The sequence below is a fragment of the Larus michahellis genome, chromosome 11 (genome assembly GCF_964199755.1).
Source record: "Larus michahellis chromosome 11, bLarMic1.1, whole genome shotgun sequence".
Taxonomy (NCBI): domain Eukaryota; kingdom Metazoa; phylum Chordata; class Aves; order Charadriiformes; family Laridae; genus Larus; species Larus michahellis.
In genome coordinates this window covers 13509493-13524848 of record NC_133906.1, presented here as the reverse complement: position 1 = coordinate 13524848, position 15356 = coordinate 13509493, and the positions used below count along the sequence as shown (strand labels likewise).

At 52.5% G+C, this 15356-nt stretch overlaps 2 protein-coding genes across 9 annotated transcripts in view; one reads left to right on the top strand and one right to left on the bottom strand.

Annotated features, from left to right (window-relative positions):
- LOC141749696 (uncharacterized) overlaps positions 1-7545 on the top strand; it is a 45472-nt gene extending 37927 nt beyond the window's left edge. For 7 of the 8 annotated variants that reach the window (XR_012589460.1, XR_012589458.1, XR_012589461.1 and 4 more), the window contains one exon: positions 5393-7545. The gene's annotated coding sequence lies outside the window, so the exon portion shown is untranslated. Of the gene's footprint in view, positions 1-4242; positions 4354-5392 lie in introns of all 8 variants that reach the window. The other variant, XM_074603618.1, reaches the window with a different exon arrangement.
- On the bottom strand, positions 7530-14666 carry IRF1 (interferon regulatory factor 1). Its single transcript, XM_074603616.1, has 10 exons — positions 14462-14666; positions 13240-13331; positions 12240-12339; positions 11883-12059; positions 11531-11580; positions 11270-11405; positions 10954-11079; positions 10106-10149; positions 9388-9520; positions 7530-8630 (listed from the first exon to the last, which is right to left on the bottom strand). Exons 1-10 carry the CDS (start codon positions 14664-14666, stop codon positions 8530-8532), a joined length of 1164 nt encoding a protein of 387 aa, XP_074459717.1. The 3' UTR covers positions 7530-8529.
- Positions 14667-15356: the final 690 nt, after the last annotated feature.

Sequence of the window (15356 nt, the reverse complement as noted above, 5' to 3'; positions counted from 1 at the left end):
TTGGAGGGGGCTTGGAGCAACCTGGTGTGGTGGGAGGTGTCCCTGCCCAGGGCAGGGGGTGGCACTGGGTGGGCTTTAAGGTCCCTTCCAACCCAAACCATTCTGTGACTCTATGATGGAGCGTCTCCTTCCAGCCAAGGCCCCCAGGGAAGCTGGAGCACAGTCCCCTGGCATGGCAGCTCCCGCCGCTTCTTTCTGCAGTTGCAGAGACCTTCTGATTTGTAAAGTGTGGGTTTGGCAAATGCTGGAAACCCTGGAGAGTTGAGCCGGGGCTCTCTGCAGGTGGCCTTCAGCCAGCCCTTTGGAATGGCCAGCGATGCAGAATCCCCGCAGCAGCCAGGCAGTGAAATGCAGCCGGTTGCTGAAGGTGGCACCGCAGGGTGCAGGATCGTGCTGGGGCTCAGCAGGGAAATGCCCCTGCTGCAATGTGAGCCCCACCGCCTTTAAACACGGCATCGTGTTCTGAACTGTGGGGATGAACCCAGCAGCAAACAGGATCCGTGAATTAAGGCCTAAAAATTAGGCAGCTGGGCAAGGGTATAACCTAGGTGGGTCCAAGCATTTTAAAATCAATGGAAAAAACTTCTGTTGTCGTTAGCTCAAAGGGAAGCTAACATTGTCAGCTAAGAAAGGGCAGTTTCAGTAATAGTGCCTTAATTTAAGACGCCACCAATCTGAAATCTGGTCAGTCACAAGATGTAAACTAAAAATAGGTCCAAGAACATACCCATTAATTGCTACGGGCTTTTTACATCCTCTTCCTCTTCTTGATGATTGCCTTCCTCTCCCTGCCTCGTGGAGAAGCAGCCACGCAATGAGAGAAGCTGCCTGGGAACTGCCCGTGCGGCGGCGGTGAGTGAGGCTGGTTTGGACCATTCCTCTTGCCCAGCCTGGTGGCATTCCGCACAGCAGCAGGGAAGCAGCATGTTTCTGATGCAGCTGTTTGCCGTAGAACTTTTGCAACCCTGGTGGTTCAGATAATATTTTGTAGGCAACTTCTAAGATGCTTTTGCTGTGGCTCCGGATGCAGCTGTTGATTGTTGGTGTGAGCTTGATGGAAGTTACCCATTAGTAAATACAAACTACATGAGATGTCTTGATGTGATGCAGCTTGTGCGGGGGCTTTGCCACGCAGCCTGGGGCGATGCAGACATCGCGTGAGCACTGGGCAATGGAAGCACGGCTTTGCCACGGTCCCCAGTCCCACCGGGAGCTGGAACCTCACCGTGGGGTGAGGGTGGGAGGCACGTGGGTCTGTGGGGCAGAGCAAACGGTGGGGTGAATCACTTGCGCCGAGGCAGGTTGCCCTGGGAACATCTGTCCCTGGGCTTCCAGAAGCGCGGGGAGCTGGAGCTGCCCCAGCCAGGCTCTTCCGAAGCTGTTGGCAGAGGATTGCCCTGGGCAGGAATGGTAGCTGCTGGCTATCCTGCTGAATTATTATTTCCGTGCGAAACGTAGAGATGCTAACATGGTTCACTTGCTGATTTGAAACAATGCCACTGGTGACCTATGTCATCTCCCTCCAGAGTTTTTAAAAAATATCCTAAACCAAAGAAATTTACCAGCCACAAGGCTGGGAACAGGCCAGCGCAGTCCCTCCGTGCTCTGCTCCCTCTGCTTTCTTCAGCAGTACAGTTGGTGAAAACAAAGTTGTACCTGTCTGGACTTGGCTTCTCAATGAATTTTTTTTTCTGCCTGAAGACTGTTGGTGAAAACTTTATAGTATTTAGCTCATGACAAAACAAACTTAGTGAAATGTATTCTTGCAGCGCAGACATTAAAACCGGGCATGTTCAGTGTTTGTGCCTGTGGTTGGCCTGCGTCTTGTTATTTAATAGCCCTCCTTGCAAATAGCTAATATGCGTAATGCTTCTGCTGGATTCATTTTGAATTAGGGCCAGCATCCTGATGCTGTTTTCTGTCATCAATTCTCCATCCCATCCCTGCTAAAGCACCGCATGCGTTGAGAGGAGCAAAACCCCCACAGACTTTCCGGTTGCCCAGAGCTGCCCAGACCACTACCCCTGGCTCCTCCCAGCAAAACCTGCCTTTTAGCCGCTCCCTTGCTTTTGTGTTTTTTTACCATTGTTCCACGTAAACACAGAAAACAAAGTCCTTCCCTCTCCCGGTGGCAGGCGAGGCAGCTGTTTCTGCCATGGCAGTCGCGTGGAGCTGACAAGGTTGAATTCCCCGGGAAGGTGCCCAGAAGCCATCGTGCATCTCAGCTTGCCCCGGCGTTTCTGCACGTTGGTGCTGTGGCCATGTGCCCATGGCGTGGCGTGGTCACGTGGAGGGAAGTGATGCGCAAGAGGCAGGAGCGCTGATTTGAAGTGTGAAATTTCCTATACTGAAATAGGTTGTGAGCTCGTGTGCGACAGCTGAGCATCCCCCGCACAGGCGGCGGCGCTCAGGATGCTTGTGTTGTAGGAGTAATGCACGGTGTTGCCATTCTGGCCCGGGAGCTGGGTGCTGCTTGCCAGGGGAGGGCCACTGGCAACCTGACATGCCGCTGGCTCAGCCTTCTCCTCCCTGCGGCCTTTTGTCAGCTGAGGAGACAGCAGAGGTGGGGCTGTGACAGCATCTCACCCCTAACCCCGCCTGCTGTCCCTCGCCAGCGGGTGACAGTGGCCGCACCCAGCCGTGCCCAGGCTGGCCAGGTACCCACTGTCAGGCTCTCCAAAGCTTTCAAAGTGAAGTTTCTATATGAATCATGAGTGAAGTGAACAGGGTGGATCATCCTGAAGCTTGAAGAGGCTGAGAGGGTTGTCAAGCATTGGAACAGGCTGCCCAGGGAAGTAGTGGAAACACCGTCCCTGGAGGTATTTAAAAGCCGGGCAGACGTGGTGCTGAGGGACATGGGTTAGCGGTGGTTTTTGCCAGTGTTAGGTTGATGGTTGGACTCGATGATCTGAAAGGTCCCTTCAAACCAAGACGATTCTCTGATTCTAAGAGAGCCCGAGCGCTGTCAGAGGGCAGGGAGAGAGGCAGGGGCCACGCTCCTCTTTGCTCCCTGCAGACTGGATTCCTTATGCCTGGAAAACCGACAACCGTTGTCCAATGCCTATTCCATCCATGCATCTGTCCTGACTTTGTTTACCAGCCTTATATACCAGAAGGGACGATTCACTGCCTTTGTGTTCACGCAGAGGCCACCCCTGGTGACTTCTGGCACCTGGGTGCCGTGGTGGGTGGGTGATGGGATCTGCTCCCTGGCCCTCATCATCTCCTAGCCCTGTGGCTACAGATCGTCCTGGCCACCCCATCCTCCTGGTTACTCCTGTCGTGCTGCCTGTGATTTGGCACCACTCTTCGCCCTGGTCAGTGGGGCAGTTGCTGGAATGAGCGTATGATTCTCCCTGCCTGGCAGCCCCAAATCCTTAATACCATGGTTTGACATCCAACTGGTGACCAAATCTATCTGCCAGCAGGATGAGCTGGTTTTCCAGCTTGGGTTCGTGTGGCCCTTAGGCGTGTTCCGCTTGGTGGCAGTGCACGCCATGCTCCTGTTTAAGCTCTGAAAAGGGCCATGGGAAGCTTTCCCCGACCCTTCCCAGCTGCTGGGACAGCATGGTCGCCAACAGCCCAGCACGGCAGGGACCCGCGCGGGCTGGATTCGCATCCTGGCGTTATCAGAACAGTAAGAGCAAAGGTTGGAGAGGAGGGAGGTAGCATGCAGATAGCTTGACCTGCACGTACCATGCTGCCTGCATGAGCGCGCTTTTATTGTTGCCTCGTTTCTTTTGCATGCGGGAAGGCTGGGGAGAGAGGGGGGTGAATTTAATAGAGAGAGAAATATCGAAGGGGATGGAAAAATGTGGGAGGAAAAGGAGCTCTGAAGGACGATGCTGTGGTGGAAGAGGGTATGGAGTGGACTGAAGCACTTGGTGTAGGAGAAAGCACAACTTAGATATAATTCCTCTATGAAAATGTGACTTTCCTCCCTTTCTCACTGTCTAGGGAAGCTTTGCCCTCATCTAAGACCTAAAACTGACTTTTGTACAGACAACACTTCTTCCCTTGGCCCTCGTGAGCCTCTGGGAGAGGTTTCAGTCCTGCAGAAGTTTCTGCCCTTGTTTTGTTTGTACAAACACGGGGGGAGAAATGGACCCTTGGGGAACTTGAGAGGAGGAATGAGCCAGCACAACAGCAGAGAAATAACGTTTGCAGTCCAAGACGCTCAGTTGCTATCTAAGCAATAGTTTGCCTTTGCACCACAAACAAATATTATACTATTTTTTGCAGTTATAAATCCATACCTTTGGTCTGAAGCACTGCTAATCCTGACACCGCAAATCATGTGACTGCCTGGAAATGCGTCCAATTATCAGGATTCAATCACCATGGCAAATAAAGGTGAAACGATAATTGCAGGCGCCGCTGCCTGCTGGGCAAAGCTCACGCAAGGTGCCACCGCTCTGGGCAACCAAGAGCAAAAGGCTGGTTTGGTGCTGAGCCGCTCACAGGTTGCTCCTAATGAGCGATTAAACGATGAGCAATGTGCTGAGTGGACCACAGGGGAGGAAGTTACCTTCCCCTTCTAATTATGGAAATGCATCTTGACAAGGCGTTTGGACAAAGATCGGAGGGGGGAAAAGCAACAACTCTTTATTTATAGGTGAAGGGTTTTCACTGGGAAAAGCTGCACTTAACAGCTGTGTGCTGTCCCTGCCTCTGCAGCGCTGCAAATCTCCTGTTGGCATGACGCAAGGTCTGTCTTCTTCATGCAGCTGCTGCAGCAGCAGAGTCTGTGCCTGAGTCACTGCAGGGCTCTCCCAGGCTGGGGCTGTGGGGCTGTTTCCGAGGCTGTCCTATTATTTTCAGGAGGTTTTGCCCTGTTGACAGCTTGAAGCTCTGAAACTAAGTAGGGAGAATTTTGGATTTGTTTTTTCACATGGTTTCGAGGTTTGTGGGTGAGCGGCTGGCAGTGATGGTGGTGGGAGCGTGGCACGGGTGATGGCCCGCCTGCCAAGCCTGCAGCATCAGCTCCACTCGTTTCCCAAATGAGCGCAGGTTACACGACGACTCCTTTTTGTTTTCCACCACAGAGAGGTGAACTGTCTTTATTTTTACAGCAGTTGCATTGCCTATACATCTTTCTCACTGTCACGCGAAGTTCATAGCACAAGAAAGAGCCGCTTTGCCCTTCAAGCCCTGCCCAGAAAGACTCCCCTTTTATTCCTTTGTCTGGGTTTGGCAGAGGTGAGCTTTCCCAGTGACCTGCTCTCCTAGTATGGAATTTCTTCCCAGCTGAAAGTAGCTGTGGGCATCTCAAAGGTGAAAACAACCCTTATTCCAACACAGGAAAGCCAGCTGAAGTTTATGAAGAGCTCGATTAGGATAGGCAAGTTCAGAAGAAGCCAATGTCAAGGTTTTAAAACTGTTTTAATTGCAGGAAGTTTATCCTGAAGAGCTCGTGAGGCTCCTCTGGGTACAAGCAGCCTAAAGGCCGCCTCAGTTCGCACTGGGAGAAGAAATGGAGCTTCTACAAATCCCACCTGCCCTGGAGGTGATGGAGGAGCTGGTGAGGCACCAAGCTGGCGCAGTGGTTTTGGCACTTGCAGCCCACCCGAGCTGCAGAGCATCACTCTGTTCATTCTCCTTCCCCCTCCCAAAAAGTTCAAAACAACAAAACTAGCAACAAAATACTTTGAAGTTGGCAGTTATTCACCCAGCGAAGAAACCGGACGGATAAACTCCACCCGATCCTGTGATTTCACCACTTTTCACTGGGAGAACACCCCAGGTGCAGTCGGTCACGCAGGTTCCTTGGCAGGTGAGGAAGGGAAGCAGCTCCTCTGTCCCAGTAAAAACACTCGGAGCGTGTCTGTGGTCCCTGGGTGTGAGGCATAACCTGCTGTTTTCTGCTGTCCCTAAGTGTTGGGCAAACCTCTTATCTGAGGAAATTTTGGTGCTGGGTTGTTTTGTTTCTTTTTGTTTTGTTGTTTTTTTTTTTTTTTTAAATCTGAGCATAAATGTGAAAAACTTGCTCTTTTTAACGCATGAACGGGCAAATTAATCTCTACTTTATTTTTAGCACTGTTTGCATCATAGAAAGTTCCCCTTCTCTCTCCCCTGCCCCCTAACCTCCCCCTGTGTGTGACAAACTTGCAGCGGATCCTAAACAAAACCAATTTCCTCTGGCGATGCTGATGACACCGAGATGCTGTCCCTCCCTAGGGTGGCTCTGGGTCCAGCAGCCCCGTGCTCTCCCTGGCAGTAGCCAGGGCACAAAGCGGGTCTGGTGGGTGATTTCTGGGCACAAAACGTTCCTGCTCCAGATGATGGGGGGGTGGCCGTGCAGGATTTTAGGTGGGTGTGATCCCAGGCAGCCCTGGTACTCGGGGGGGTTCCTGGCTGGCTGGATCCTTTCCCAGAAGGTGGACCCTCGGGGTGTGATACCCTGCCGGGGAGTGTGACCACGGCGGGGGGACAGCAAGGCCATCACTGCCACCCACGCAGAGCCAGGATGGGGCTGTAGGAAGCTGCTCTCTGCCTGGTGCTGCCTGCAGTGCCCACTTTGGGTTGTCCCCGAGATCGGGCCAGTTCGTGATGAACAGGCGCTGTGGGAGCCCTGCCCAGGCTCCCCCTCCCTGGGCTGCCCCTCCACCCCCGCTGTAGCCACAGCTTTTTTTTTTTTCCCCTCTTCCCTGGGTAAACCCAAATGTGTCCCCATGTGTCTGCAGGTTGAGTCGCAGCAGAGCCTGTGCCAAAGGCAGTAGGAAATGTCTGCTTTGTCCCTCTGGGTTGGGTCTTCCTCTTCTGCAGCCTGCTATTCTCCTCGGTCCTCCCTCACCCTTGCTCAGTGAATTAAGTTATTCCCCAAAGGCTTTGTTCCCTACGGGGGCTTTCCAGGCAGTGTCAGATGCTGGTGGCCGTAGCTGGAGACACATTGCGTCAGCCACTCTTGCCTCTGTCTCCCACCCCAGACATCAGACCTTTGCAGCCTGAGTATGGCAAATAAATACGGGGGGGAAACAAGCTTGCTTTCTGCTTTTGCCTTCTGAATTGTGCATGTGCTCTTTTTAGGCAAACCTGAGATATTACCTGCTCTAGGTGGAGCTGCTTTGGCAGGGGGTCAGACTAGATGATCTCCAAATGTCCCTTCCAACCCCTACCATTCTGTAATTCAGCTAGGGCTTCACTGCTCATCTTATCACAGCAGCTGATGGTGTTGCTGATGGGGAGATCCACGGCAGGGATTTGGTGCATATTTTTTAATAGTATAGGCTCTAACTTTGCTCTATAGACTGTAACGTTAAGTCTGACTGTTGCAGACGATGGCAGATGCAAAGCAACTACCCCCCCCACACACACACAGAGGACCTGGACAAGCAGGATTCCACCCATTAGCTGCACTGGGAAGAGAAAGGGGTGGAGAAACGGGAGCAAACTGTACTAAATTCCCTGTGCTTCCGTGACTCATGAAAAAAACCCCTCCAACTGCCTCTGTCTACAGCACAGCTGTTTGGGTATTTTCAAGGAATCTGGAATGCAGTCTCTGAGCTCTCCCATGAGAACAAGTAAACATGTCATATATAAAACATTTTTATTAAAACAAATATACAACATTTTATATACAAAAATAAAATGTACAGGAAAATAGTCTATTACAGCTTAGTGACTTGATTCTTATGTACTAGACACCAACAACTAGAACCTCCTCCATCCTGCGCCCCAACTCGCGCCAGCCCCGGGGGGGTCTGCGGGGCGATGCAGCTGGCTACGTACAGTACTGTGGGTATCACGGCGGAGTGCTAGATGGGATCTCACAAAGGCACAGCCTATAAATAAAGAGCTCTGCCCCTATCAGTGCAAAAAAACCCATGGCTTCATGCAGCAGCTCTTCAACTATTACGTGGAAATAGCTCTGGCATGCCTACCAGCTGATAACGTCCTACGAGTGGACCGGGATAAATGTCCTGCATGGAAGCAAAGCCTAAACTGAATTTTCACATTTTACTGGTCTAAAGTATTTACAGAGTTTTGAAAGATCTGAAAGGTGAACTATATGTGATGCAGTAAATCAAAGAAGAGCAGGCCAATTAGTGCAATTTTTCTGAGTAAGTGTAACGACAGTCATTAAGCTCGACATCACCAGTGTTGCACAGGTAAGCAGCAACCCAAACTAGAAGGTAAGAGACTCCTCTGCAGTGTCTCTGCTGAGCACTCCCTGGGTAAAGTGCTCGCAGGGGGAGGCCAGTACCCTCCTCCCCAGGACCCCCCCCATCCCACGGTACCCCACATCGACAACCTTCCAGCAAGCGCTTCACCTCCGACACCATGACCAGGTGCGTACTGCAGCTGAGCATCCTCTGCGCCAGCGCTCCTGCTAGTGAGACGGGGGCCCTTTTTGTTTTAATATTTATAATGGAGGTTTTTCTTGCCAGCCTTTCCAGGCCTAAAAGTTAAACGGAATATAAAAGCTACTTTCTTCTTCATTCAGTCAGTAACAAACAATTTCTTCCATTCTCTTCAGGCTTGTCAAAGTTTCTACCCCAGAGCAGTTCGTGGTGGGAGGAAGCCAGGAGTTTACAACCCGCAGTGAATGGCTTGCATGGTAGGTCTCACTGTCTCCAGCCAGGAGAAGTCTAGGCTGCTCTTCTGGTCGAAGAACCTGAACTCCAGGTCTCCTAGATAAAATAAAATAAGAATGAGTACTGAATCACATGCAGCAAGAGCAAGATTGTGTGTGTGTATATATAAATATATCTAAAAATCAAGATATTTCTCAGATACGAGTAAATGCTTTAGCCTCATATTTTGCTAAAATACTCTAAGCGCTATTAAACGATAAGTCTGTAGTGATAAGACCGACAGGTAATGGTTTTACACTGAAAGAGGGGAGCTTTAGATGAGATCTCAGGAAGAAATTGTTTGCTGTGAGGGTGGTGAGCCCCTGGCCCAGGTTGCCCAGAGAAGCTGTGGCTGCCCCATCCCTGGAGGGGTTCAAGGCCAGGTTGGACGGGGCTTGGAGCAACCTGGTGTGGTGGGAGGTGTCCCTGCCCAGGGCAGGGGGTGGCACTGGGTGGGCTTTAAGGTCCCTTCCAACCCAAACCATTCTCTGATTCTACAATTCTATCCCATTTAAGCTATTGCTAGTGGAAATTCTTCAGTTACATTGCAAGGAGCTCCTGAAAGCTGGCATAACTTGCATGTGTCTAACTCTAAGACAAATCTGTACAATACTCTGACTGGAGGCATTTTTCTCCTTTTCCTTCATATCAACAAACTCCTCACAGCCTTTCGACGGGCTACTTGGAAATCTAACACCGGGATGCGTGAATTCCTCCATTTGCTTTTCTCCCTCCCCATTAGCATCTGGCATGAAAACCCTCGTCTGCGTCACCCCATGGCCTTGACCATCAACGAGAGCCAAGTCATCCCTACCTGAAGTCGTGTCGATCTCCCTGTCCTGCTCCTTGTAGCTGTAAGTGCCCATGGTCTGCGTGCCCGGCTCGTTGGTGAGGAAGCCTTTCCCCCCCACGCTGGTGGTGTGCCAGTCTTGGGCTGGTTCGAGCAGCTGTAAGAGAATAGTAAGACGGTAAAAACTGCTCCTTCTGCCAATATTTTATTCCTTTCTCTTCGTTAGAGGACAGGTAATCAAAAAAGATCAAATTATATCTTCTCATGCTAAATTATATAAACTTGTTTTACTCCCAGTTTAAAAAAAAAAAAAAGTTAATGCAAAACAGGGAGGGCCGGAGCACCTTTGGTGATGAAACCCCCGTCTTTATCAGTGGGATAAGCGTGACATGTCTGGAAACACAGATTAAGGGCCGTCTGTGTCAGAGGTGGAGGAAGAGCAAAATAAAGTCTGGAGAACCTTTGCAGACTCTAATACAGCAACCTTCACCTCTAGCAGCTTTCTCTGACTTTCACAGGAAGAGTAAATGTTTCCATGGATGTGTCATCCCCAGCTCGTGTTTGTGAAGTAGCCTTCTTTTTATAATTAATTTTTCAGGCTTCTTCACTAAATAAGGGTCTTGCATTACACAAATGTATGTTCAGCTCGTATAGGACTGGATCTGGTAATTGCTTCCCTTCATTGCTTGGTGCAAACAGCAACTTTGGGCAACTTTTTTCCAACCATAAGGGGTAGTTTTACCTTAAAAATGTCCGAATTAATTTCCTCTTCATCTTCATCTGTGACTGTTTTGTAAGCACAAAAAAAAAAAAAAAAGAGAAGAAAACAGATGTAGATGTCAACTTTTTGCCCTCACACTTCTGCTTCTTCACCACACAACCCACTTCATATTCTCTTGTCACACAACACCACTGCCTTTTACTGTCCCCCCCACCATGAGGGACACCGAGGAGGGGCTCATGGGTTTGACGTGGGGAGGCCCATCAGCAGCTCTGTGCCCCCCAGCCCTTCATCACCCACACGTCGGGGCGCATGGCTCCAGCCAGCTCTGAGGTCACCCCAAGAGACCAAAGCAGAGCCCACTTGGGATGCACGAGGAAGATGACTTGCACCCCAATTAAGAACCACTCTGATATAGCCATGTTGATTTTTTTGTCCCACTGGGAAGCATGGTGACCTCCGCTGTCACTGTTGTACCCGACTGTGTCCTGCTTCTGGCCTGGCCTACTTCCAGCTGCTTCGGGAACCCCCAGTCCCACCCTCCCAGCTCACAAATCTCTCCTCTTCTTTACAGGCTGACCTGTCTGAGCCATCACGTTGGGCCTGCAAGACAAAGCCTGCCCCTGGGCCCACATGTGCAAAGTAAATGGCATTTCAGGGACCTTTCACCCATGAGCAGGTGGCGCGTGTCCTTTAACCTGGCCCATTTGAGAGCTCCAGACACCCAAATCCATCAGGAAGAGGTTGGGTTTCTTTCTGCAAACCAACTCTTGTCTCTCCTGGTCCCTCCAGGCACTCCTTCACTGCACTGCCTTGCCTCCAACCAATAGACCAATGAAAGACCAAGGTAGGAATAAAGAAATACCCACCTTCTGAGGACGAAGCCAGGGGAGACACCTGGAGCTGGTAGAGGTCGTTGGTGCTGTCAGCCATGGTGATTTCCATCGGTGGCCTCCAGTCGGTCAGGGAGCCGCTCACCTCGCAGGAGGAGAGGTCTGTGGGATGCACCAGGAGGAGTTGGCACTCATGGGAGAAGACACAACCACCTCTGTTTTCTCCCTGCCCGTCTGACGGTGCAGCCGGGCCCAGCCCCAAGAGTCATCTTTGTCTTTTGGTGCAGAGATTGTGGGTTTAACATGAACGGCACTTTCCACTCTGCTCAGAGAGATAAAAACTGAGTCTCACCTAAGGTGATGGACGTGCTCTCAACTTCCACTTCCTGCCCCGTGTAGTCGTGCACGGTGTAGCCACTGTGGTCATCTGGCAGAGGAGTGTTGGTTAGTCTTTCTGCTGACTCCTCCGTCCTCATGTCTTCATACGACTACAAAAATAAGGGCAGAGAATAAAAGACTTGTCTAAGAATGCACAAGTTCCCAGACGAAAAAAATTTAAGCATGAAAACCACCAAAACCTCTAGCTTCTTCAGCTGCCTCTGCAGACACATACCTTTCTCTTGCTCTTGTTTCTGGCTTCTCTTGAAGACTTTGACTTCCTTTCTATTAAATAAAAATAAGACGAGTGTGAGAAAGGGCTGCAGGGCTGACATTTTAGGCGAGCGCGAGCTCTTGCAGCTTTGAGCCCCGCTCAGCAGCAAGTCCCCATCTCCTCCTCATGATGCCTTTAGAAACATTTAAAGAATCTGGGCTAAAATGAACCATTTGTGCAAACTATTACACATGGCAATAACCAGTGAGTAACCCCAGTAGCACCAGTGCTACCAACAGGTCTTCCCAAGTGGAGCAGGGAATTTAAGTGGTGTTTAAGCTGCGTAACCCCAGCTGGATTGCTGAGGGCTTACCTTTCTTCTGATCCTTTGTCAGGGGCGGCAGCATCCTGTAAACCCTGACAGCACTGGAGCCTTTGTTGATGCTTTTATCCTTCACTTCTTCGATGTCAGGCAGGGAATTCATGGCACAGCGGAAATTCGCCTTCCAGGTTTTCGGATCAGGGTCTTTCTCACCTACTTTATATCTTCCTATAAATAAGAGATGGGATGAGTGTTTAGACTTTTCTGTGCTAGCTCTTCCCACCAAAAATTTTAAAAAAATCTCTATTTTCTCTGATATATATATTAGTAGTTAATATAACTACCCAAGTCAAGACAAAAAACCCAAGATATTGATCTGACTGATGGAAACGTAAAGCCAGCACGCACCTGTATGAATGGCCCAGCTCCGGAAAAGGCAGGCGTCTTTCTCCATGTCCCAGCCATGCTTAGCTGCATGTTTCCATGGGATTTGAAACATCATCTTATCCTGAAGTTAAACCAATAGAGATTTTAATTGAAAAAGAAGCATTACATGCCAGTTTGGAATGACAGAGTTAATCAAAGACTTCTCAGTAGCAGCTCAGAAACTTTACGAACCCTCTGCCCTGTGTCTTAATTAAGCATCCATTGGTCCATCCATCTATGTTGCCCAATGCATAGGAGGCTGTTTAAGAGTTCTGAAACTGGGAAAGCCACACATGGCATGGTACAGTAGAAGTACCAATTTTACCCCAGAATCATTTAAATACATTGCATCTAATCTATTAGTCTATCATCAAGCACAGTATATTTTCCAGGTACACTTTGGTTGACAATCCCTTTTTAAAGTTGCCCATAAGATCCTGCAGGAATCCGAAGAAAAACATGTCCTAGCTTAAATATCATCTTGGGACGGATATGGAGACCTCAGAGAAAGAGACCTGGCTCGATTAGCCCAGTGATCTCGCCCTGGGCTACAGGTACAGGGATGTGCCTTCCAGAGCAAAGTGAGACAAATCCAGGGTTTCCTTCAGGCCAAATCTTAAAACTGGGAACAACCGGGAGTGTAACAGTAGCTACTGAACTGGGACAGCAGGTGACTCGGCTCAAGCGGGCTGCAGGAGTTAAAAGAGATCTTGGAGTTCTCATGGCTCTCCATCATGTTCAGATTGCATTTAATTTATCATTTCCCAGGCAAAAAATGGAACTACTACATTCTGTACCAACCAGAGCTACCTTCTCTGAAAGCAAAACTAGCTGGTTTTTAAATAGAAAGTTTGCAAGTTTTCTCCATGTTCTTCTTTCCTTTATGATCTTGACCAATGTTTAGTGTAATCTAAGAACAAGAATGGTTAACGATACAGAAGTAATAATAATAATGATAATAACAGTAATAAGCAACCCTCACCTTGTTAATCCATATCAGTCCTGGTATTTGATTGGAATTAATCTGCATTTCCAACCAGGGCCTCATGCGCATTCTTGATACCGGCATGGTGTCTGTGGAAGAATTAACAGATCAGCAAAAACCTCATCACTACTTTAACCACCCTGCAATGCCACCCCTCCCTTCCCCCTGCACGGCAGGCACTGCCACTAACGCCACCGATGCAAACAAAACTACTTGTCCAGCATTTTAACTCATTTTCGGCATCTTCCACCTGCTCCCGGAGGGGCGCGCTTCCCGCTCTGCCCGGGGAGCGCCAAAAATACCCCCGGAGCTTGGAACCCTGGAAAGGGGCTGTTCGCAGGGGCTGTTCGTTCGCCCCTGCTGCGGAGGGCGCTTTGCGTGGCCCCGACCCCCGCCCGGAGATGGATCCCACGGCCAGCACCGGCCCGGTTCTCCCGGGAGCGGGTCTCCCCGCGGGGACCGGTGCGGGGCTGCCGGACCCTCCCCCGCGACCGTAGACACGCACTAACTGTACAGTCGCCTTCTTAAAAGTTTATTATTAATTAAATTGCGCAAGGTTGGGGGGGAGCCCGGCCTTGCTGCAGGGGGGAATCCCCAATTAGCAGCCCCCCCCCCCCCCCCCCCCCCGCCACCCTGCTCCCCGCCGCGCAGGCGGAGCGGGGCAGCCCGGCGCTCCCAGCCCTTCCTCTGCAGAACAAAAATTTCCTGTTTGCGGTGGTTTTTTTTCAAGACAGATTTCCCAAACAACACATTTCTAACTCGCACCAGCGACGCGCTCGGCAGCGGCGGGACAAGGTGCGTCCCCCCCCACCCGCCCTCGCAACCCCGGGGAGGCGCGGGGTCACCCCGCGGGAACCGCGGCTCCGCGACGCTGGATCCGGCCCCGGGGCTCGGCGCTGGCAGCGGCTCAACGGCGGAGCTGAGCCTCCGGCAGCCACGCCCGGACGTGCCCGTCCCCGCGGTGCGGGAGGACATCCCGCCCCGTCCCGTCCCCTCCCGCGGGTCGGGCAATGGGCCGCAGGGATGCCCGATGCCCGCGGGGGCGACGAGCCCCGCTCCCTTAACCCGCCTTCTTGTGCGAGCGGAGCCGTGCCGTGCTCCCGCGGCCGCTCCCCGGGATCCTGCGGGGCACGCCTTCTTCTGGAGCCCCCGCTGCGCTGCAAAGCCGGGGTGGGGGGGGGACGAGCTCCTCGACGGGAGCGGACGCCCCGGGACCCACCTGGCTGTGCTGTGCCGTGCGTTCCGCGGTGAGACGAGCCGATGGGAGCGCACCGGTCCGACACCGCCGCCCGCCGTCCCACCTCTGCCGCCCGCGGGACGCGCCCTCGGGTATAACGCGGCGGGGCCCGGGATTCCCCGCCGCCCCGGGCCCGACTGCGGCCCAGCCAATCAGCGCCGCCACGGGGGGCGGCCGCGCCTCCCATTGGCTGCCGCCGGCGGCATCACTTCGGGGAAATCACGCTGTTGTAGCACCAGCGGCGCGGGGGGGGGGGGGGAGCGGGAGGGAGAGCACCGCCCCCCGCCGCGCGCCGCGGCCCCGCCCCCCCCGGCCGCTGTCCCGCGTGGGGGCGGCTCCGGCAGCGCGGGGGCGGCTCGGCGGGCGCGGGGCGCCTCGAGCAACGCCCAGGCGGCACCCCCGGGGACGGGCCCCGGCACACGGGATCCGGCCCCCAGCCCCCGGAGGGATCCAGCCCCTGTCCCCCTGAGAGATGCAGCCCCCATCCCACCGCGGGATCCAGCGCCCATCACATGGAGGGATCCTGCCCCGTCCCACCGAGGGATCCAGCCCCCATCCCCATGGAGGGATCCAGCACGCATCCAACCCAGGGATCCAGCCTCCATCCCACGGAGGGAGCCAGCCCCAGTCCCCTGAGGGATGCAGCCCCCCGTCCCATGCAGCAATCCAGCCCCCATCCCCACGGAGGGAGCCAGCCCCCATCCCATGCAGGGATCCAGCCCCCATCACGCCAAGGGATCCATCCCCCGAGGGATCCAACCCCAATCCCCCCAAAGGGGCTCAGCCCCGGCCCATGCTCCCCCGCTGCAGCCACTGTTTAGGCACATCCCGGGCAGCTGGATGCAGCCCGGCAATCCCAATATGCAGACTCCCAGAC

Coding starts and splice junctions, on each gene's coding strand:
- IRF1 (XM_074603616.1), bottom strand. CDS start 14,666: ATGGGAGGCGCGGCCGCCCCCCGTGGCGGCGCTGATTGGCTGGGCCGC. Junction 13,332..14,461: donor GCACGGCACAGCACAGCCAG/GTGGGTCCCGGG, acceptor ATTCTTCCACAG/ACACCATGCCGGTATCAAGA. Junction 11,080..11,269: donor GAGCACGTCCATCACCTTAG/GTGAGACTCAGT, acceptor TGCATCCCACAG/ACCTCTCCTCCTGCGAGGTG.